The sequence below is a fragment of the Platalea leucorodia genome (genome assembly GCF_965183815.1).
Source record: "Platalea leucorodia genome assembly, chromosome: 22".
Classification (NCBI taxonomy): Eukaryota; Metazoa; Chordata; class Aves; order Pelecaniformes; family Threskiornithidae; genus Platalea; species Platalea leucorodia.
In genome coordinates this window covers 6,007,751-6,030,101 of record NC_138844.1, presented here as the reverse complement: position 1 = coordinate 6,030,101, position 22,351 = coordinate 6,007,751, and the positions used below count along the sequence as shown (strand labels likewise).

At 63.5% G+C, this 22,351-nt stretch overlaps 1 protein-coding gene across 4 annotated transcripts; it reads left to right on the top strand.

Moving 5' to 3' along the window:
• Nucleotides 1–1,953: 1,953 nt before the first annotated feature.
• On the top strand, nucleotides 1,954–21,989 carry MED24 (mediator complex subunit 24). 4 transcript variants are annotated; one of them, XM_082331810.1, is made up of 26 exons: nucleotides 1,954–2,011; nucleotides 2,230–2,369; nucleotides 4,956–5,038; nucleotides 5,560–5,598; nucleotides 7,126–7,199; nucleotides 8,343–8,566; nucleotides 9,149–9,260; nucleotides 9,781–9,931; nucleotides 10,143–10,256; nucleotides 10,924–10,971; nucleotides 11,201–11,283; nucleotides 11,670–11,756; nucleotides 12,092–12,203; nucleotides 12,818–12,960; nucleotides 13,765–13,802; nucleotides 14,503–14,585; nucleotides 16,636–16,814; nucleotides 16,948–17,047; nucleotides 17,421–17,596; nucleotides 17,690–17,954; nucleotides 18,163–18,344; nucleotides 18,649–18,742; nucleotides 19,101–19,200; nucleotides 21,061–21,138; nucleotides 21,296–21,444; nucleotides 21,604–21,989. In XM_082331810.1, exons 2-26 carry the CDS (start codon nucleotides 2,240–2,242, stop codon nucleotides 21,718–21,720), a joined length of 2,961 nt encoding a protein of 986 aa, XP_082187936.1. In that variant the 5' UTR covers nucleotides 1,954–2,011; nucleotides 2,230–2,239; the 3' UTR covers nucleotides 21,721–21,989. The 4 variants fall into 4 exon arrangements, with proteins under 4 accessions (XP_082187936.1, XP_082187937.1, XP_082187938.1 ...); XM_082331811.1 differs by lacking the exon at nucleotides 5,560–5,598; XM_082331812.1 differs by lacking the exons at nucleotides 1,954–2,011; nucleotides 4,956–5,038; nucleotides 5,560–5,598 and having other exon boundaries at nucleotides 2,233–2,369.
• The last annotated feature ends 362 nt before the right edge of the window (nucleotides 21,990–22,351 follow it).

Genomic DNA, 22,351 nt, shown 5'->3' with positions numbered 1-22,351 from the left:
GAAGGGGAAGCCCCCCACGCCGGCCCCCGCTCGCCCCCCGCTTGCCCCCGGTGCTGGGAACGGCCCCGGCCCCTTCCGGCCCCGCGTCGGCCCCGGGGCTGGAGGCAGCTGGGCCGGGGCGCTGGGCCAAGGCCGGGGCGCTGGGCCGAGGCTTCGACGCCTTCCCCCGGCGTCGGCCGCCCCCGCGCTGGCCCGGGGGGCTGGGACCCCCTTAGCGCATCCCACGGCCCCCACCAGCCCCAGGGCTGGGTTTTGGGGTGCTCTGCCATGGGGGGTGTGTGTGTGTTACCCAGGGGGGCTGCTCCGGTCCCCTCCCGGCCGGGGCCGGGGGCTGGCCCCCCGCCGCCTCCGGTTCCGCCAGCTGCGGGGCGCGGGACCCCCCCGGCACAGGAAATCCCTCCTCATGAATAGGGGCCGGGGCCCCCCCGCTGCCGGGGCCCCTCGCCGGCTGCCGCTCGCCCACCTAATCCCGGCCCCGGCGCAGGGGGGATTTGCGGCACCGTGACCCCATGAATGATTCACCGGGGAATTAGGGGGCCTCGGAGCCCCCCCCGCGAGCCACCGGCAGGGCTGGGGGGCAGCGGGCGGCCGGGACCCCCCACCCCACGGCGGCACCTCCGGGCACCCCGGGGGGCTTCGCCCCGCTCCTGAGCCGCGGGGGGCTCCCCTGCCCGTGGGCGGGGGGTGTCGGGGGGCTGCCCCCCCCCAGCCCGCTCCCCATCCTCCCGTTGCCGTGGCGATGCTGGAGGCAGCATCCGGGGATATTTTTAGCTGCTGGTACCAAGCCGGGGGGGGGGGGGGGGTTGTGCGTGCCTGCACGTGTGCACGCACACGCGTGCCCACAGCAGACCCGTCCACACCCGTGGGCGTGCAGCCGCCCACGCACAGGTAGCCACGCACACCCGCCCATGGGCGTCTGGGTCTGCACACGCACGCACGCACACGTGCCTGCGCACACAGCGGCGCTCACACGCGTGCGGGCACACGCGCACGCCTGCGCATCTGCACGCACGCGCGTGCACAGCCAGGCACATGCGTGCGCACACCCACCCGCACCCGCCCGTGGTCCTGAGTGCACGCCCATGTTTGCACACCCACAGGCACACACCTCCGTGCTCACACACGCGTCTGTACGCACGCCTGCGCTCGCGCGTGCGCAGTCACATACGCACACGTGCATCTATGCACGCGCTCAGACACGTGCATGCACGCCCCATCTGCATACACACACATTCCCCTGTGTGTGCACACATTTGCACACCTGCACATGCACACCTCCATGCTCGGCCCCCTGTGTTGGCACCTTTGCATGTGCCTTGTTTGCACACCCACGCCTTTGCACACCCACACCTTTGCACCTCCATGTTTTTGCATGCACCATGTTTGCACACCCACGCTTTTGTATGCACCATGTTTGCGCACTCATGCATTTGCACACCCACACCATTGCATACCCATGCCTTTGCACACACTGTGCTTGCACACTCATGCCTTTACACACATGTGCATTTGCACCCCCATGCCTTCGCACCCCCATGCTTTTGCACGCACCATGTTTGCACCCACATACCCTTTAACACCCACACCTTTGCACCCCCACACCTTTGTACACCCATGCTTTTGCACCCCCACGCCTTTTCACCCACCATGCTTGCACACCCACACCTTTGCACCCCCACGCCTTTGCACGCACCACGTTTGCACGCCCACGCCTTCGCGCACCCACGCTTTTGCACCCGCCGTGCTTGCACCCCCATGCATTTGCACACCCACACCTTTGCACGCACCCTTCTTGCGCACCCACGCCTTTGCACGCCCGTGCATTTGCACCCCCCACGCCTTTACACCCCTCCCCGCTCTCACAGCCTTCGCCCCCCCTCCGAACTACACCTCCCGGCAGCCCCCGCGCCCCCGCCTCTCCCCCGCCGCCCAATCAGCGCGCGGTTTACTTGCAGGTGCCACAATGGCGGTGCCCAGGCCCTGAAGGAAGCGTTCACCGGTTGCTGCGAAGGTGAGGGGCGGTGGGGACGAGGCGGGGACCGGCGGGGACGGGGGGCTCCGGGGCCCTCAGGTGCGGGGCCCGGCCCCGGAGCCCCCCGTTCCCGCCCCGGCTGGGCGCCAGCCCCGCAGCCGCGGCCTCCCCTTCCCTCAGGAGCCGCTGGGCCCCACCGGGCCCTGCCGCCCCCCTAAAACCCCATCACCCTTTCCCTGCCACCTTCCCTTTTACAGAAACGCGGCCATGAAGGTGGTGAACCTGAAGCAGGCCATTTTGCAGGCCTGGAAGGAGCGATGGAGCGACTATCAGTGGGCCATAAATATGAAGAGGTTTTTCCCCCGTGGAGCCACCTGGGACATCCTCAACCTGGCAGGTGTGGGGCTGGGGGAGCCGCGGGGGGATGGAGGCGGCTGGGGGGCAGAGCAGGAGCCTGGCCCCACGGTTAAGCTGGTCTAAAGCTCAGCCTAGAATTATGGAATCGTTTGGGTTGGAAAAGACCTTTAAGATCATCAAGGCCAACCGTTAACCCAGCACTGCCAAGGCCACCGCTAACCCATGTCCCTAAGCACCACGTCCGCACGTCTTTAGGTGACCTTTAAAGGTCCTTTCCATCCCAAAGCATTCTATGATTTGTTAAATACCCGCAGGGATGGGGACTGAACCCCTGCTCTGGGCAGCCTGGGCCAGTGCCTCGCATCCCTTTCTGTGAATAATTTTTTCCTAAGTTTTTCCTAAATATTTCCTATGGCGGAGGGCTGGGATCGCCGCTGCCTGCAGCGACACGTGCCGAAATGCTGCTGGCGCGGAGCTCCGGGATTGCACCGCTCTGCCCCGACACCGCTGGCTGCACGCGCGGACCCGCTAGCTGCCTCTTCCCCCCCCCCCCCCGAGAGGGGGTAATGACGCCGTCTGCCTCGTCGACGTGTCTGCCCCAGGGGTGAAAAGCGCTGCAGAGGAGCCAGGTGCTGCTCGAAGGCCGCTTCCCACCCCCGGTTATTAGGGTTTCTTTTCCCGTCCCTATTCAAGGGCGTTTGACACAAATCCTGCCAAGCGCTGGTACCTGCTGAGCTCCACGGTTTAAAGATTTGCCAGGCCTTTATGCCAATTATAGAAACTTGTTGCTAGTTTTTTTTTCTTTTTTTTTTTTTCCTGTGCAGCAAACGCGTGTTTGCAAGCCCTGGATAAATAAACAGAGCGCTGCTCAAGGATTGCTGCGCTGGGGGATTTAAAGGGAGATAGCCCCGGCGCAGGCAGCAGCGCTCCTCGCCCCACCGAGGCGGGGACCTTTCCCCGGCGGGTCTTTTTTAACTCCCTCTGTCCTACCAGTGTTTTTTCTGGCAGCGCCTGGCCCGCGATGGTGGGTTTCGTCAAACCACGTCCTCGCAGCTGAGCTCCTCAGGCTGGGTTTGTCCCCCTCCCGCTGCGGCGGGCTCAGCGCATGGCCGTGCCCGGCCCCACGGCGATGTGGGGCTGGAGGAGCCGAGCTGGAGCTGTGGGGCCTGGCTGCGGCAGCGGGGCAGCCCTGGGGAGATGGATTTGCTTGGGGGGGGGGGGCTGCGAGCGCAGTGCTGGGGGACGCAGGGGGCGGTTGGCTCGAGGGCTGGCCCTGCTGCTGGCCAGCTGGTCCCCGGGGCTCCCTGGTGCCTGTTCCGGGTCCGGAGGGGCTGGCTCCTGCTCCGTTCGCTGAGGCAGCGAGGCCTGTGGGGTGCTTGGTGTGGGCCCATCTGCCGATCCCCAAAAGCGGGGCCAGAGATAATCAGTCCCTACGATTTCTGTAGAAATGGGTTTCTCCTGGCCAGCTCTTAGCCAGGGAGAGGCTTGTTAGCCCGGGCTTTGCTGGGGGGCAGCCCCTCTGCAAGGAGGGGAAGGGAGCTGGGTCCCTTTTTCCCTGCTGCAAAAGGGAGCTTAAAAGGGAGGACGCTGACAGCGACGCCGTTGTGGGCACACAGGGAGGCTGTTCCCGAGGCCACGACGGCTGTGACAACCCCTGCCTCCCTCGCCGCAGCCCTAGAGCCGTCCTTTCCCAAGCTCGTGCCTTTCAGATTGAAACTGCAAAGGGGGGGAAGCTGGCACGAGCTGCCAGGATCACGGCGGTGCCCAGCAAATCTATGCTGACACGTCTGCAGTGGGTAACAGCGTGTGGCTGGCTCGTGTTGACACTCCCTGATTAGATGGGGAGGGGAAGGCTGCCATTAGCCTTCTGTCCTCGAGCCGAGATGCTTTTGGCCAAGGTCTCAGCCTTTGAGCGAGACCCAGGGAGTCTCCTGCGCCCGCGGTCAGGCTCCAACGACGATGGCTGCTGCTCCTCCTCGTCTTTGGGACGACAATTTCCCAAACGGCTGCTGCCCCTTCTTGCATCTGGGTGCTTTGACCTACTTACAGCCCGTGCCGCAGCCCGGGGCCTGCTTTTGGGAGGTGGTTTCTATGCTCTGCCATAGTTCAAATGGTCAATTAAAGGCTTGACTGAGCAGATAGGATGGGCAGAGCCCCTCCGGCGTTCACGGGCCGGCGCTGGCAGGCAGGCGGCGGCAGGGAGGGCCAGACGTGCAGGGCTGGTCCCAGCTGAGAGGGGCTGTCTGCCCGGAGTTCGGCCCCAGGTGCCGGAGCAAAAGTTACTCGGCGGAGGATGCGAGAGCCTTCTGGGCAGGACGTGGGAGGGAGGGGAACGTGTTTGGAGAGCAGCAGGCGCTGTTTCGGGGCCAGGGTGCCCGGGGAGAGCTGAGTTAGCAGGAGGCTGCTTGCACTGCCTGAATTATTTACCGGCTTTTGCCGTCGGGGATTAGAAAGTTGTGGGATTCAGTTAATTTCAGGGAAGAGCGGTGCAGAGTCGCTGTGGTTAGCACAATTTGTCTTTGCCACCTTTCCTGTGGGATGAGGGCAGAGCGTGCGTGTGTCTGTCTGTCCCCGCACCGTGTACGCGCTGACCTGGGACCTCCCGGCCCCTCTCCTTTGCTTGCAGAGGCTCTTCTCGAGCAGGCCATGATCGGGCCGTCACCGAACCCACTCATCTTGTCCTACCTGAAATACGCTATCAGCTCCCAGGTAACGATGCTCCCGGCACTGCCTCCTTGCCTCGCGCTGCAGACGCTGCTGGCTGTCGCCTCGCAGCCCCAATTAGCAGGTGGGCAAAGAAACCGGGGTGCGGAGTCGGGCAGACACCCCGACTCTCCCGCCTGTGCCTCCCCTGGGCTTGGGCGGGTGGCGGAGGGCTCAGCGCACGCCCGAGGCAGGGATGTTTCTGTAAATAGCCTCTGCCCGTCGCCCGGCTGCACGCGGGGCGGAAATCCTTGCCCTCCGAGAGCCTCCACGCTTGCTGTAAGCTCTGCGCTTTCTTAGCACGGCTTTTAATATCGCCTAAAGTTTGTGTGAAACAAATCAGCGGTCACCTAAAAATGTCTGTTTGGATTTGTGCCGGGTCAGCGCCCCAGCCTCGTCTGCGGTGACAGGCAGCGGGGCCGTGCCCTGACCTTGCCGTTCCTCAGCAACAAGCGCCGCGCTGGCAAACATCACCCGCTAACACGCCGCTGCGCCGGGTTTGTTTTGATTTTGTGTTTTGTTCGTAGATGGTGTCTTATTCCACGGTCCTGACAGCCATCAGCAAGGTACGGCTCTGACAGGTGCTGTCTGAGGTTTTTCTCTTTACCGATGATCTACATATCCATTTCCCTCCCCACAACTCTCACTGAATATAGGTCAAGTGGAAAACGACATCCTCTGCTGAGTCAGCAGCGGTCAGACAGCGCAGATTAGCACCCGAGTCCTTCCCTGTCCCGCTGGGGACAGGCTGCCGCTGCGTCTGGCGGGTCCCGCTCTGGTTTCGGGGATGACCGTGGGTGTGAAAGCCGCGTCCCTCCGTCGTGTGGGGCCTGGCAGGCTCCTGCCCCGCAGCGCCCTGCGTGTAAACCACGCCTCGGCTGCCGGAAACCACATCCCTTTGCAGCCGGCGGCGCTGGCAGCGCCACGGGGATCCAGAGCTGGCGATGGAAAAGCAACGCCGCTCATGAGGGAGGGCTGCCAGCACCCGAGCCACGCGGCTGCGGCCACCCGCCCTGCTCCGCCAGCTGGCTTCCCGCGGGTGCTCAGCGTCCCCGCGCCGCTTCGATGGGGACAAGCCCTCTGCGGCTGCCTCTGCTCGGCGTTTGGGGCTGCTCCATGGGGAGCAAGAGCCCCTCGCAGGCTGTGGCAGGCCCCCACTCTCCCCGGGCACCGGCCTTGTCAGGGTGACCTCTGATCTGAAGAAAGAATAATTTAAGGGAGAATAATTTCTTTCCTGCCACCTCCTTGTGCTTACGGGGGGACGGGAGGAGAAAGGCGCTGGGAGCCCTGTGATGCCGGCATTGTTTTGGGGTGCTGCAGGCTGAGCTCGGAGCTGTGCCGTAAACGTGCCGCAAAGCCCCGGCGAGGGTGGGGATCCCTCCAGCGGCGCTCAGCACCTACCCGAGGTGGTGGGCGCGTTCCCAGGGGAGGGTAGAGCCAGCGTACGGCCGGCTGACACCGAGCACGGTGGCGGGTCTGCTCCGAGCGGCGCAGGCTCGTCGCCATTCCCCTGGTCGCGCATCGCTGCCCATTCCGGCAGGGCAGGCAGAGAGTTGACCTTGACAGCTGAGGCTTCCTCCTTCAGATCAGCATGGGCCCAGAGCAGACCTGCGGGCTAGCTCCGGCCCGGCGGGGTGGCCCCATCTGCTCTGTGAGGAGGCAGGGAGCCGCGCTTCTGCTGCCCACCGCCCTGCCGGCCCCGCGGCCAGCCGGGCTGTTGGCGCATGCTGCCAGCCCCGCCGAGCCGGAGGTGGGCACGCGGGCTGGCGCCGAGCCACCGCCGCGTCAAGGCAGCCGGCGGGGAGTGGAGCTCGGGCCCCTGCCGCCGTCTCAGGGAGGCTGCCGAGAAAACCCAGCCTCGTCCCCACTGCTGTGGCCCGGTTGCCTTCTGCTACCCCAGGAGGGCATGACCCAGCCTTCGGACAGCCCTGACCTAGTTCTCATTCGAGTGGCTGCTGGGCAGCTGCCAGGACGAGCATCCTGCGGCCGGCAGTGCCCGGCCCAGCCCGTGGAGGAAGGGGTTGCGTTTGTTTTTGGAGCTGCTGGAGCCCGGCAGCCCCCATCTGAAATCCTTCCTTGTTCTCCTGCTCTAGTTTGATGACTTCTCCCGGGACCTGTGTGTCCAGTCGCTGCTGGAGATCATGGACATGTTCTGTGACCGCCTCAGGTACGGTGCAGCCCTTCCAGCCCTGCAGCCTTGGCCCCGGGCGGTACCGGGAGCCGGTGGGGCCCGGCTGAGCCCACGGCACTCACCCTGGCAGAGGGAGGCAGCTTCTCCCTCCAGCTCTGCGTCCGTTCCCCAGTTGCCGTCCCCCTCCGGCTGCCCGGGGCTGGGCTGCCACGCGAGTGCCAGCATGGGCAGAGCAGAGGGAGTCCAAAACCCCACCAGCTTTGTGGGAAGCTGCAAGAAACCCACCTATACTGGGATAAACGCCTCTGCCATGATATTCTTGCCCAGCTCAGGTGGATGGGGTGGGCGTAAGCCCTGTGGCCTGAGGGTTTCTGTCCCCTCAGAGTGTTTCGTTTCTCTTGTGTGGCCTCCGCAGCTTCCCTGGCTACGTGTCCCTGTCTGCCAGTGCTCGCAGTCCTGCGCTGCCCCAGGCACTCCAGGCAGCTGCCTTGTTTTGCTTCGTGCTCTTCCTCTGGTGTTGCAGGACCCAGGGGAGTCCAGACCATCCAGGCCACAAAAACTTTTTTAGAAAGCTCAGAAATCTTCCTGTTAACCCCTGACAGCCTCTTCTGGGAGGCCGGAGCAGAGAGCATGCAGCGGGGGGGCAGCGGGAGGAGGAGGAAGGCTGAAGGTAGCAGCTCTTCAATTACATGAAATGAAGCAGCAGCAATGAATATGCATCAGTCACAGATGTTGACAAGGAGCTGTTGCTGGCCAACTGCAGAGTCGGCCGCTTAATCCAGGCCCTGCCTAATCTGATCCTCTGCTTAATTTGATCAAAACCTCTGGCCCCAATGATTTGTGCATCAGGAGGGGAAAGCGTTCACCTCTCGCAGCACATTGATCAATGCTGAGCCTCTCTTAGCGAGATAATTTGATTAGAGGCTTGGAAAGTTTCCCTGTAGTAGAGTGGCCAGAGAGGAGGCTGCACTGGGGAGACTTTATTTCCCCTGGCACGGCGGGGATGCTCGCGGGCTGAGCAGGTTGGGATCTGCGGCAGAGGAGCCGGCGGGCAGGCTGGGCTGGGCGCATGGGATGTGGGTTTGGATCCCCCGGCTGCCATGTGTCTGTGCCTCGGTTTCCCTGGGGGCAATAGCCTGGCCCACGGTGAGCACGGTCCCGTTTCTCTCCCCTTCCCAGCTGCCACGGCAAAGCAGAGGAGTGCATTGGCCTCTGCCGGGCACTGATGAGTGCCCTCAACTGGCTCCTGCGCTGCGCAGCCTTCTACACCGAGAAGGTGAAGGAGACGCTGGAGCAGGCGGCAGCTGAGAGCCAGCTGAAGATGTGTCTGGAGCGGCTGGAGAAGATGCTCGGCAGCACCAAGAACCGCGCCCTGATCCACATCGCGAAGCTGGAGGAGACGTGTATGTCGCTGCCCCTGCCCTGCCCCGCGGCACGCTCTGCCCGTGGCTGCTGCCAGGGCTTCCTCCCAGTCACTGCTGGCCCTGGGGAGACGTCATTGCCACCTCTCCCTTCCCCCTGCCCGCCTCCTGCCGCATTGTCCCTGCGGCTCCAAGCCCATCCATCTTCCAGCCCTGTTGCTGTAACCGTCTCCTCCCTGGCTCTGTGCCACCCTCTGCCCCCTCCCCTCCGTGCTGCCCTTGGAAGAGGAGCAGAATTAATGTGACGGCTGCGTGAGCTGTTCCTGGGCGCGCAGCAGGTCCTGTGCTCCGCCAGCGTGCCTGGCACAGCCCCGCGCCTTCGGTTGGTGCCTGCGTCTGGCCAAGAGGCCGTGCCAAGCCGAGCCTGAAGCAGGAGCTGCTGGGTGGCATGCAGACCCTCGGCTTGGGTTCGCAGAGGTGCGCCGACTTCTGCTCACTGCAGGGCTCGGCGGGGAGCCCCAGCCTCGGGAGGCTCTCTGTGCTGCCGTGGGCCTTGGAGCCAGCCTGCCTGGCTTCTCAGCGTGTCACCGTCCCCCGCACCGAACGCCTGCCCTCCCTCCCCAGCCTCCTGGAGCACTGTGGAGCAGTCCCTTGTCAAGCTGGGGGAGAACCTGAACAGCCTCAGCAACTCCCCACTGCGAAGCCAGGCTGACGACTGCGTCTCGCTCATCAAGAGGTAGCTTTGCACTGCTGTCTCTGCGGGCTCGGGGGGTAAAATGGGTCTGAGCCCTGCTCTGGGGGTGAGAGCCTCCTGCCTCCCTCCACGCTGGCTCCCTGCTTTCCTGTCCCCGGCTTGGACCCCTGCAGTGGCAGCGGGCTGGGGCTGGCGAGAGGCCCTGGGGTAGGAGAGGGGACAGGGCTAGTGGTGACTTGCTGCAAAGGAGTCTTACCCAGGGGTTGCTCCTCTGGTAGCCCTGGGGCCTCTTGCCATTCCTCAGCTGCTCTGGCCACACCGGAGCTGCCGTCCCTGCTCTGCATCCCCCCAGAGCTGCTCCCAGGGCCTGGGCTGTGGTGCGGGGGCTCGGCTGTGCCCACGGGCTCCTCTGCGGGGCACAGGAGCTGCAAAGTGTCCTGCCGCAGAGAGATGGAGGGCAGTGAAGGTCAGGGGCTTGGCTGGGAAGGGAGGATGGGACAGGAGGAGCAAGGATCCATCCCTGCAAGGCTCCAGTGACCCTGTGCTGTTGCCTCCCACCCAGCATCCCCACCATGCTCTCGGTCCACTCCGAGCAGCTGAACAAGACCGGCTTCCCCACTGTGCATGCTGTGGTGCTGCTGGAGGGGACCATGAACCTCACGGGAGAGACCCAGCCGCTGGTGGAGCAGCTGATGATGGTGAAGAGGATGCAGGTAAAGAAGTGGCCTCTTGTTCTCCTGCTCAGGGTGGCCTGGGGGCTGTGGGACCAGGGCCTCGCTGCAGCTCTGCTGATCCTGGTCCAAGGGTATGGGAGCAGCGTGAGCCCATCAACACCTTTGCAGGGGGTTCAGGGTTTGGCTGTGATGGGGGGAGTCACTTTATTGCCTTTCCAGCACTGGAAGGTTTTGTCTGTGTGCCCCGCAGCGCATCCCCTCCCCGCTCTTTGTGCTGGAGATCTGGAAGGCCTGTTTTGTGGGCCTCATCGAGTCCCCGGAGGGCACGGAGGAGCTGAAGTGGACAGCCTTCACCTTTCTGAAGGTAGGGCCCAGCCCCGCCGTGACCGCAATGCTCTGAGCCCCAGGCCTGCCGCTGCCTTTTCCCCGCACGCCTGGCCCCTGCCGAACCCTGGCAGAGCACTTGGTTCTCCTGTCCGGCAGCGTGCCCCTCGGGGTCCCCCATGCCCTAGCTGAGCCCGCAGCAGCCCTCCTGCAGCCCGCTGAGCATTAGCTTTGCTGTCCAGGGCTTCTTTTCAGCCCAGCCCCACTTCGTTTTGCAGAGCAGCTTTCCTGGGATGTTGGGGGGGAAATTGTGACCTTTGAAGGGTGCCACAGCAGCCTCGGGGCCTAGGCTCCCACAGCTCAGCGGTGGGCAGCCCCGGAGCAGTCCGCTTCACCTCCTTGCTTTGTACCAGGCAAAAGGCATCTGCCTGTAATTTCAGGCCTGGGCTCCTCCGCAGCCTCTGTCCTCTGCCTGGCTGTTGAGAGGTGGCCATGCTCTGTGGCTCAGGGTGGAAAGACCCTGCAGAGGGGAGGGACAGAGTCCCCCGGGTGCATGCAATGCTCCAGAAATGCTCCTTTCCCTGGGCTGGGAGAGCAGCTGCTTGCAGGCGTGTTTCGTGTGGGCTCCTGCTGCCTGTGTTGCTGGGAGGTCCTGGGTGCAGGATGCGGTCTGCCTGTCGCTCACATCCGTGCTCCGTGTCTTTCAGATCCCCCAGGTCCTGGTTAAACTCAAGAAGTATCCCCAAGGGGAGAAGGTGAGTCTCGAGGGCCGTCGATCGGAGCTGTTTGCCACGTTGTATGCGCAAGCAAGCTGTGTTTGTCACGATGGTGCTGGTGCCTGGCCAAATCTGCGTGGGGGTGGCTGGGGTAGGAAACGGTCTATGTCCCAACAACCTTCCTCTAACGGACAAGGCGGCGTGGGAGGGGAAGGTGGGCTCGTGTCGGCAGTGCTCCGAGCTGAGTGCTTGGCTTTGTGCACGGCAGGACTTCACCGAGGATGTGAACTGTGCCTTCGAGTTCCTGCTGAAGCTGACCCCTCTGCTCGACAAAGCAGATCAGCGATGCAAGTGAGTGCTCACCCTGTCTAGGGCTTACCTGCAGCGCTGTGAGCCCGTGGCCAGTCCGTGCCACAACAACCCCGTCCTCTCTGTGGGGAGCCACGGTATGGGGTGCTGGGGCAGCTCCTGGCAAGGCCTTTTTTTAGTTTCTGATCCAATTCCTTTTTCCTGAGGACCTGATGCTGCCAAATGAGCAAGGCAGTGAGTGTCAGACAGCTGATTCACGTGTTGGTGATGCTGTGTGATATCTGGAGCTGCTTTTGGCCCTGCAGCATCCTCAGTGGGGTGGGAGCAGGGCCAGGAGGGCAAGCCAGGAGTCCCCCTGCCCTGCGGCACTGCCTGGGGCAGCAGGAATGCTGCTGTCCCTCAGGCTGGCGCTCTCCTCTCTCTTTCAGCTGCAACTGCATGAATCTGCTCCTGCAGGAGTGCAGCAAGCAGGGGCTGCTTTCGGAGGCCAACATGACCAACCTGATTACCAAACGGTACAGCCCCCTCAAAGTCTGGGTAGCCAAGTGGGGCTGGAGCACCTCGTCTTGTTGCCCTTCTTGGGGGGGGAGCATAAAGGACCAGCTGTGGTGGTGCTGGCTGTCCTGCAGCTGGGACGCCGTGGCCTGGAGGGACGAGGCTTTGCTTTCAGTGACACCTTGAGTACAGTCAAAGTCTGTCCTCTCGGAGTGGCAGCTGGTGGTGGCCTGAGGTGGTGGCCTTCCCACGGGGGTGCCGATGGTGGAGGTGGGTGGGAGATGGCTGAGCGTGGGGAGGAGTGAGGCAGGGTGACGAATTCCTGCTCACTGGCCTTTCTTTGCGGATCCCCCAGGGCGGCAGACAGAGAACACGCTCCGCGCTTGAAATCGGCAGAGAACGCCAACATCCAGCCAAACCCCGGGCTCATCCTGAGGGCCGAGCCGACCGTCACCAACATCCTGAAGGTGAGTCCTCTCCTGCGTCTGTGCTGGGCAGTTTGGTCTCAGCCCCAGAGCCTGTTTCCAGCAGCACCAGTCTCACCAGGCAGCCGGGGTGGTTGGGAGGTGCATGATCTCCCCCTGCGCTGGGGTGGAGGAATGGAGGAATCACTCCCAGCCTTGCTGCTCTGCCATGGAGACCAGGAGCTCCCCTGCTTCTTCCCAGGAAGCCGGAGGAGCCGTCAGGCAGCACGGTGCTGTCTGAGCCAGCAGCCTGAGCCCAGCCAGCTCTGCCCATCCTGCTCTCAGCCGCTTCCCCGCGTGCATCTCCCCCAGTCCCTGGGGGCTACCCCTGTCCCTGCGTCGCTCCGGTTGCCTCGCCGCTGCTGAGCGCAAGAGGATGTTCTGCTGCTGGTCGTGCTGCCTCGGTGCGCTGCGGCTCTCCCCTTCTCCCTGCGGTGCCTGGGGCACGGAGGGCTCCATCCCCACCCCCCCGAGCCCTGCGAGTCCCTGCTCACTGAGGCCTCGCGCAACAGCTCTGGCAGCCGATCAACTCTGCCCCCACAGCCGGAGTTTTGTTGCTGCTCTGTAGCACATATTCCCCATGACTTCTCCTTCGTCTATTTTTTTTTTTTTTGTAGACTATGGATGCGGATCACTCCAAGTCCCCCGAGGGCTTGCTGGGGGTCTTGGGTCACATGCTGTCTGGGAAGAGCCTGGACTTGCTGCTGGCAGCGGCAGCAGCGACGGGCAAGCTGAAATCCTTTGCTCGGAAGTTCATCAAGTGAGTGCCCACCTGGACGACACTGTCCCCGGTGACCAGCGGGGCTGGGGTGAGCGGGCAGCCCCCCAAACTCTCCCTCAGATGGGCCTGGATGTGCCTCTGGCCCAGTGTCTGTGCAGCACTGGATCCAGCAGAGTCCTGGGGAGGGCTGGGATCTCGGGGAGACTGCACCCTGCAGCACCCCATCTCCTTTGCTTCTGGATGAGCAGGGCAGAGAATCAAAGTCAGGTTGGTTTAAGGGTATTAAACTGAAAGCGCCGGGAGAGCCTCAGATCCAGGGCGCTCGCTGAGTGCACGCCTTCAGTCCCCAGACGCCCGTGTCCTGGTTAGAGCACACGCACCAGCACGCGTGGGGCTGCGTGATGTGGTTCCTTGAGCAGGGAGGCCTGGGGCAGCTCGAACCACGGCTGGGGGCATGGCCCTGCCGTGCTCGCTCCATTTTGGGGTTCATGCCGCTGCAGTATGGAGAGGGCCGTGCTCAGAAATCCCCACACAGCCGGGCAAAGCCGGCTTTGGTGAGCGGACGCGCTCAAATGCCGGGCTGACTGGGTGTGGAGAAAAGCAGCGTTGCCGGACCTGTTTTGCTGCAGGGGAGCAGGGGGAGGAGGCTGCTCACCCGAGCCGTGCCGGAGGGTGTCTGCAGAGCTGGGCCCCGCTTCGGTGCCTGCCCACCCCGCTCCTCAGTGCGGGGCACAGAGCTGGGCGCTGGGATGGGGTGCAGGAAGGGGTCTGCAGGCAGGGGCAGCCCCCCGCCTGTTTCACGTGATGATAACGCTTCACTGCGGCTCTCTCTGCCCCCTCTAGGCTGAACGAATTCACGAAGAACATCACCGGAGAAAGCTGTAAGTGCGTGCGCATCCGTGTGTGGGGTGGTTTGAGCTGTGCTCCCCCCGCTGCCACGTGCTGGGACGCTGCGGGGCCCGGCTGGATTAAGCTGGGACTAGCTGCGGCGCCAGAGCGAGCCGAGCTGTGCCGGGCCCGGCTGGGGGCTGCCGGCAGGGAGCCCGGCACGGGGACACGTGGCTGGGGGCCAGTGGGGATCTGGGCTCCTGGGGACCTGCTGCCCTCATGCATTGCACATGCGCGTCCATCCCGAATGTGGGGTGTTCCCTGCTTGCAGGGGAAGAGCTCCTTCGCCCCAGCCCAGCCGGCGGGGCCCCTCGGGGCCGGCCCGGCCCCGGCTCCCTCCCTGGAAGGGGTGATGTGTCAGCACAGAGCCCGAGATAAGGACTCTGACTGCATTCGCGTGTGATGAAACTTGCTGAGTGCTCTGACCTTCCATGGCGGGGGGGGGGAGCCCCGGGATGGGCCGGGGCTGCCGAACGGGAGGCCAAAGCCGCTTTGGGGGCTCGAGCGGAGGCAGACGGGGTGGAGGGAGGCACTTGGCGCATCCCCTGGAGCCCTCGTTCGCACGCAAGCACTTGGGGGTTAGAAAAGCTGCCTGGAGGAAGCAGGGTCCTGGCCCCCGAGCTCAGAGGGCTCCTGCCTGCCTCCTTGTGCCGAGGCTGGAGATCCTCAAGGTCTTTGTTTCTCCTCCCTCAGCCAAAGCAGCCTCGGTTCGGGCCCTGCTCTTCGACATCTCTTTCCTCATGCTGTGCCATGTGGCCCAGACCTACGGCTCGGAGGTAAGCGTCCTCTGAGGGGATGGGACTCTGCGAGCGCAGCCCCTGCACTGCAGCCTGCCAGCCTCCTCTAGCGGCCAGCCTGCCGCCGCCACCGTCCCCGCAGCCGCCCCGCTGCATGGGGTAAAGCACCCGGTGCCTTTCACCTCGTGCAGGTAGAAATCCATCCCTGCAGGGTCTGTCAGCGCCAGGCGATGGAGCAGGGGTGGCTGCAGCCTTCCTGAGGGCTTTGGTTGTGCTCCCTTTACGGTACCGTGGTATCAGTGGGAACGCTGCCTCTGCACCCTCCCCGGGCTGGCTCTGATCTCACCAGATTTTTCATAGAATAGAATCATAGAATCGTTTAGGTTGGAAAAGACCCTTAAGATCATCAAGTCCAACTGCTAACCCAGCACTGCCAAGGCCACCACTAACCCATGGCCCTAAGCACCACATCCACCTGGCTTTTAAATCCCCCCAGGGATGGGGATTCAGCCCCTGCCCTGGGCAGCCTGGGCCAGGGCCTGACAGCCCTTTCGGGGAAGTTTTCCGTAATACCCAACCCAAACCTGCCCTGGCGCAGCTTGAGGCCGTTCCCTCTCGTCCCATCGCTTGTTCCTGGGGAGCAGAGACCGACCCCCCCGGCTCCAGCCTCCTTTCAGGCCGTTGCAGAGAGCGATGAGGGCTCCCCTCAGCCTCCTCTTCTCCAGGCTGAGCCCCCCCAGCTCCCCCAGCCGCTCCTCCCCAGCCTTGTGCTCCAGCCCCTGCCCCAGCCTCGCTGCCCTGCTCTGGCCACGCTCCAGCCCCTCCATGGCCGCCTTGGGGTGCGGGGCCCAGCGCTGAGCACAGCATTCGAGGGGCGGCCTCACCAGTGCCCAGCGCAGGGGGACGATCCCCGCCCTGGTCCTGCTGGCCACACTGTTCCTGATACAAGCCAGGATGCCATTGGCCTTCTTGGCCACCTGGGCACACTGCCGGCTCATATTCAGCTGGCTGTTGACCAACACCCCTAGGTCCTTTTCCACCAAGCAGCTCTCCAGCCGCTCCTCCCCACGCCTGCAGCGTCGCCTGGGGTTGTTGTGACCCAAGTGCAGGACCTGGCCATTGCCCAGCATTGCCCCTCTGGTTCGGCACTGGCCGGGGGGCCCGTGCAGCCAGGCTGAGCGTTGGCCCTCCCCCGTGAGAGGAGGAACTTGCAGCCCCACTCAGGAAACAGCACTTTGGTTGCATGAAAATTTTCCAGGTTTCGACATCTGTGTGTGTTGGGAGGCGAAACGATACCGAAACACCGGGAACGCGGAGAGGGAGTGAAAGGCGAGCGGGAGGGGGCCTGCCCGGCCATCCCTGGGGAGCGGGGAGGGGGAGCCCTGGCTGGAGTCAGCTTGGGGCGGACGTGCCCAGGGCTGTCTGATGAGGTCTCATCCCCCAGCCCGGCCTGGAGCGACTTTCCTGACCAGCTGCTCCTGAACAGATGTGCAAAACTTTTTTGACAAAAATAGTGTCCCTTGGGTGATGGCGGGCTGAAGGGAGGAAGCGCCGTGCGGGATTCCCAGCTCGCGTCCCCTCCTGAGAGCCCTCCCAGCTGGGCTGTGCGCCCCGACCCCAGCCTGCGCGCCCCGACCCCGCGGAGCCGTGGGCCAGCCGGCCCCGGGGCTGGGGACCCTGAGCGCAGCTCGGCGGACAGGGGACAAGTGGCCCTTTCTGGGCAGGATGCGGTGACCCCGCTGCCACGCTTGCAGCCCCTCGGGGCTGGTCCTGTCCTGGCATCTCCCCGAGGGAAGCCCTTGGAGCGCAGCTCTGAGATGGGCCGTGGTTCGCTGGAGAGTGAGGGGGAAAACCACAGCCTACAGACTGGAAACCAGTGCCTTATTGGGGCTGACCAGTGCCTGCCTCTCCGTAGAGGCCACAGGGCGGCGCTGTTCCCGCATCATGAGCTCCCCAGGGTTGGGGGGGTCCCACCCCAGGGTGGGGGGGCAGACCCCAGGGTGGGGGGCAGACCCCGGGGTGGGGGTCCCCAGCAGGGTCCCTGCGGGATGCAGGCCGCGTGGCAGACCCTGTACCCGTTCCCTTGCAGGTGATCCTGTCGGAGTCGAGCCCACCGGGCGAGGTGCCCTTCTTCGAGACCTGGATGCTGACTTGCATGCCCGAGGAGGGGAAGATCCTCAACCCCGACCACCCCTGCTTCCGCCCCGACTCCACCAAGGTGGAGTCCCTGGTCGCCCTCCTCAACAACTCCTCCGAGATGAAGCTGGTGTAAGAGCTCAGCCTCCGCGCCCACCCTGCCGGGCCGGGGCAGAACGGGAGGGGAGCACCCACCCCATCTTCCCTGGCTCCTTGGCTGCTCTGAACGAGTGCCTGAACCCCCCGCCTCTCTCTTCCCCGGCAGGCAGATGAAGTGGCACGAGGCGTGTCTGAGCATCTCAGCCGCCATCCTGGAGATCCTTAATGCCTGGGAGAACAGCGTCCTCACCTTTGAGTCGATCCAGGTGGGCCTGGCGGGAGGATGGTGTGAGGCAGAGCAGGGGCCCTGGCACTGCGCTGTGTCCTGAGGAGGGGCCAAGGCTTGAGCAGGGCGGGGGTCCCCTGTCTTCCTGCCCTGAGCGCTCCTGCAGCCACCGTGGAGCTCGCTGGCTCCTTCATCGCGTGGGTGGAGAACTGAGGTGGCTCCAGCCCCTTGATGCTGCCCTGAACCGCCCTGTTGGTGGCAGTGGGGCTGGCAGGGGCAGGTTCACCCCATGGAGGAGAGAAGGGCTTGGACCCTGCAACTGGGGCCTACAGCCCTGGGAGGTGATGCTGAGATAAAGCCTGTGCATCCACACATCTGTGCTCATCCACCTCCCCTCCCATCTCCTCTTCTAGAAAATCACAGACAACATCAAGGGGAAGGTGTGCAGCATGGCGGTGTGCGCGGTGGCCTGGCTGGTGGCCCACGTCCGCATGCTGGGCTTGGATGAGCGGGAGAAGTCCCTGCAGATGATCCGGCAGCTGGCCACCCCCCTGTACAGTGAGAACACGCTGCAGTTCTACAATGAGCGGTGAGCTCCAGGCCACCAGGCCCTGTGCTGCGCCGTCTCCTGCCCTTCTTCCAATTCCTTGGGCCTGCGTGACCCCATCTCTCTCTGCCGCAGCGTGGTGATCATGAGCTCCATCCTGGAGCACATGTGCGCGGACGTCCTGCAGCAGACGGCCACACAGATCAAGTTCCCCTCCACGGGCATGGACACCATCCCCTACTGGAACCTGCTGCCCCCCAAGAAGCCCATCAAGGAGGTGCTGACGAGCGTGTTCACCAAGGTGCTGGAGAAGGGCTGGGTTGACAGCCGCTCCATCCACATCTTTGACACCCTGCTGCACATGGGGGGCGTCTACTGGTTCTGCAACAACCTGGTCAAGGTACGGGGTGGAGGAGGGAGGTGGCTACGAACCCCAGCCCCGTGGCTGGGTGTGGAGACCAGGGCTGCTGGCTCTAGCCCGTGCTCCTAGCGCCCAGGAGCCCTGGTTGTGGCTGGGCTGGCTGCTGTGACAGCCCCGGGTGCTGGAGGTGAGCAGGGCAGGCCCAGCCGTGCCCGTGCCTCCCTGAGCTCTGCCCTCCGCCTCGCAGGAGCTGCTGAAGGAGACGCGGAAGGAGCACACGCTGCGGGCCGTGGAGCTGCTCTATGCCATCTTCTGCCTGGACATGCAGCAGCTGACGCTGACCCTGCTGGGCCACATCCTGCCCAACCTGCTCACGGACTCCTCCAAGTGGCACACCCTCATGGACCCGCCGGGAAAGGCCCTGGCCAAGTAAGACCCCAGACCCACGGGCACCCTCTCCTTTGGGGCGGGTGGGCCTGTTTGTGGAGAAGGGGAGATGCTCTGTGCTGGGACGGGGGTCCCAGCCACCTGGTTCCCACTCTGGCCCCGGCACAGCGCCAACAGGAGCAGACACGCTGGTGTTCTGGGCCCTGTTCCCTGCTGCCTCTCACCGAGGAGGGACCTGCTCTGTCCCATCCTGGCGCACGCTCCAGGCTCTGCCATCTTCCCTTGCTCACGCACCATCACCCGGATGGGCTGGCAGCACCTCTCAGTGTCCCTGCTCTGTCCCCAGGCTCTCGGTCTGGTGTGCTCTGAGCTCCTACTCCTCCCACAACAAGGGCCAGGCGTCCGCCAGGCAGAAGAAGAGGCACCGAGAGGATATTGAGGTGTGTCCTGCGCGGAGCGGGGTTTGGTTGGAGGTGCTCTGTGCGCAAGAGCGGGCAGTGTCTGCGGGAGGTGACGGTGGCAGGAGGAGTGGGTAGCTGAGACCAGACTCCCTACCCAGGTTCTCTGGGCTGTCTGAGGTCCTTTGACCTTAAAATATGGGGTTCTCCCTTCTCTTTTCTGGGGACGGGGGGCTGTAATGAGATGGTTTGTATGTGGTTGGCCCAGGCTGAGATGCTCTGGGTCGTAGTCCTGGGCCGTGGGGCTGTGCAGAGCCCAGGGTGGGTCAGCCCCGGGGAGGGGGGCCGGGATCCCCCCTCAGAGAGGGGCTGGTGGGGCTGAACCCCCTCTGCCCCCCAGGATTACATCAACCTCTTCCCGCTGGACGACACGCAGCCCTCCAAGCTCATGCGCCTGCTGAGCTCCAATGAGGAAGACTCCAACATCCTCTCCAGCCCCAGTAAGTGCGGGCGGGAGGGCGGCTCCTGGGAAGGCGCTGTCCTGCCTCGCCGCGCGGTTCTGAGCGTGAAATGTGGATTGGCGCAAAAACGCTTCTCTTGCCAAGCCTGCCAGGTGAAGGTTTAGAGCCCTCGAGCGGTGTGTTTTGCTGAGTTACCCTGGAGCTTTCGCACTCAGGAAAGGTCAAGCTCTTTATTTCTCTGATCAGAACAACTTAGGAAAGGAGTTACACCTTCCCTCCGCGATGTTGCCACCCAAACCCAGCGCATCACGCACGAGGGGCTCGGGGAGGTTTTGTTAGAGCCTTGTCACCCCCAGCCAGTCGTCATGGGACCAAGGAGCTGATGTGCTGCAGCAAGAGTGGCAGGAGGTGACGTTCCTGATGTCTGTGGCTCAATCCTGAAATTCCATTGTTGTTAACAAGGCAGGGAGCGGAGCTGATGAGTCCCTGCAGTCACGTCTCTGCGTCCCCGCAGCGCGGTGCCGCGGGTTGCGACAGCTCCGGCGGGATGTGCCGGGGGGGTGTCTGTGCGCTCCTGCCGCGGCGGGGTGCTGTCACAGCTCCCACATATGTTGTCTGGACTCCTGGGCAGTGAGTCAGGATGTTCCTTGGTCATTGTTTCTCCTGATGCCCTTATCCTAAATTACTCTTTATCTAGTATTTTTCAACACATCCATCAACTTGCGGTTTTTGTTGGTTTCATTACTGTTGAAATATGGGGTTTTCCCTTTATTTCACTGTCTTTTTTTAACTTTTGAGGCAGTTCCACCTCTTTCCAGTGACATTCAGGACTTTTTTGGGCTGTTTGCTGCCGTGATGTGGAAATGCTGCTTCCTGCAGCAGCCACGTAACTCATGTGATTCCATGAGAAAAGTGTGGGAGGCGTTTCTTTTTTTGGTGAGCATCCTCAGAGCAGCACAAGGTGGATCCTGCTGATTTCGGACCCGCATAGCTGTGTACGATGGGGTCTGCACAAGAGCCTTCCCAGGAGATTCCCATCCCGTTGGACCGCAGACGGCCCAGTTCCTCTCCCGCAGGAGCACCCAGCAGTGTTTCACAGTTTAGGTCAGATAAATCCCCTTGGTCTGTCCCAAGATTTGCTGCTAGTCCGTTGGAGATCCCTCAGCTCTGGTAGCTAAGTTGTACCGAGTGTGAGATTTCAGTGCTGCTGTGCAGCTGTCAAACATCTGGCTCGCCCCGCCCAGCCGGCCGTGCTGCAGGCAGCGTCCACAGGATGTGCAGCGTGCACGTCGCTTCGCCTCGGCAGAACGCTATTCTTCTCCTCTCCTGATCGTGACATTGCGTTACATTGCTCGTGCCCTCATGGAGCGTCAGGGACGAGTCACTGCTGCAATTAAAACCCAACAGGCAGTAGCAGGGAGGCACACTCACGGTCTCACTCACGCTTACCCTTTGGAGATGTCATTAAACTTGGTCAGACTCGGAATAAATCTGGCTTGTGCAAGAGCAAAGTGTCACACCCCAAAAGCAGCGGTGGCAGCGTGCGGAGACCTCCCTGGGCTGCCGTGCTGTGTCATGCTTGGGGCATGCGTGGGCCCGCACCGCCTGCCAGGGCTGCCTGCGCCGCGGCAGAGAGGAACGGTGACCGAGGCAGGGACTGCCTGCGGTGCGTCTCTGGTGTGCCCGAGCCGCAAAGGCTCTGCGTGTTTGGGTACGGAGGGTGCCAAGGACCATGGTCCAAACCTCTCCCCCTCCATGGCAAAGCCCCTCCTGGAGCCCAAGGGCAGGGCGAGCTCAAATGGCCAGTGCTGGCCCAGATGGGCATGTTGGCACGGCCGAGGGGGCCAAGAGGCCGTTCCAGCCTCCCCCAGGCCTGACGTGTGTTCTCCTCCCCAACAGATCGCTCCATGAGCAGCTCGCTCTCCGCCTCCCAGCTTCACACCGTCAGCATGAGGGACCCGCTGAACCGGGTGCTAGGTAATGGTGGGGCCGGGTCCCTGGGGGTACCGGTGGTGAGGGGTCGGATCCAGCCATGCCGAGACACTGGTGGGGACCTGTCCCCTGTGCGGGAGGCTTGGGCCACCCCCGGCCTCCCTCAGCTGGCCTGGCTTTTGATATTTCCCTGTCTCCGCAGCAAACCTCTTCCTGCTTATCTCTTCCATCCTGGGGGCCAAGACGGCCGGCACCCACACCCAGTTTGTCCAGTGGTTCATGGAGGAGTGCGTGGACTGCCTGGAGCAGGGCAGCCGCGGCAGCATCCTCCAGTTCATGCCCTTCACCATGGTGAGTCCCGCGGCCGCGACGTCCTTCTCCCTGGTCGCAGGGTGCTCTGGGACGCTGGTCCCGCAGGACAGACGGGCACGTCCAGTGGAGTCCCACTGCCCGGCTCTTGTGTCTCCAGCGCTGCTGTGAGTCAGCTGGGTTTCTCCTCTCTCCGGGCAGGTTTCGGAGCTGGTGAAAGTGTCCACCATGTCCAGTCCCAAAATTGTCCTGGCCATCACGGATCTCAGCCTGCCCCTGGGTCGCCGTGTTGCTGCCAAGGCCATCGCTGCGCTGTGAGCGGGGCACCTCCCTTCTGCCGTGCAGGAGAGGGCTGCCGGGCAGCCGCCGGGGAAGCCGTGAGAACCTGGATGCTGGGCTGGGACTGGGATGCCTGGGACAGCCTCTCTGTCCCTGTGGGCTCGGCCTGGCCCTGCCCAGGGGCTGCTTCCCCCTGCGTTCGGCCTCCCAGAGGCATCCCCTTGCTGCCTCACGATGGGCAGTCAGAGACTGAGACAAACCCTCTACTTTTTTTCTATAATTAATTCAGCCTTTTTGTAGACCCAGGCTTTGCTTCATTTCTGTTTGGTTTCCTGACTGCAACCAGAGACCCTGGGGCTCCCCAAAACCCTCATCTCGGGGCGAGCTTGATGGTGGGAGTGATGGGAGAGTAAGTGGCCAAGACCTGCGCTGGGCAGGAATCGCACTGGCTCTGTCCCTGACTCCCCTGCTCCAACCCCGGAGAGGCCGGGAGGGCGGTGGGCTGCCCGCGGCGCTCCCTTTGGGGAGCGGGTGCCTGCGGCCGGCCAGCTGCAGATGTGCGCCTGGGTGGAGCGGAGATGCTTTCCTGCCGCGCTGTAAGCTGCAAGCAAATTCTTGTTGGAAATTCCTCCACGTGAGCATGAGTTCACCTCGCGTCCCCGGCTGTCAG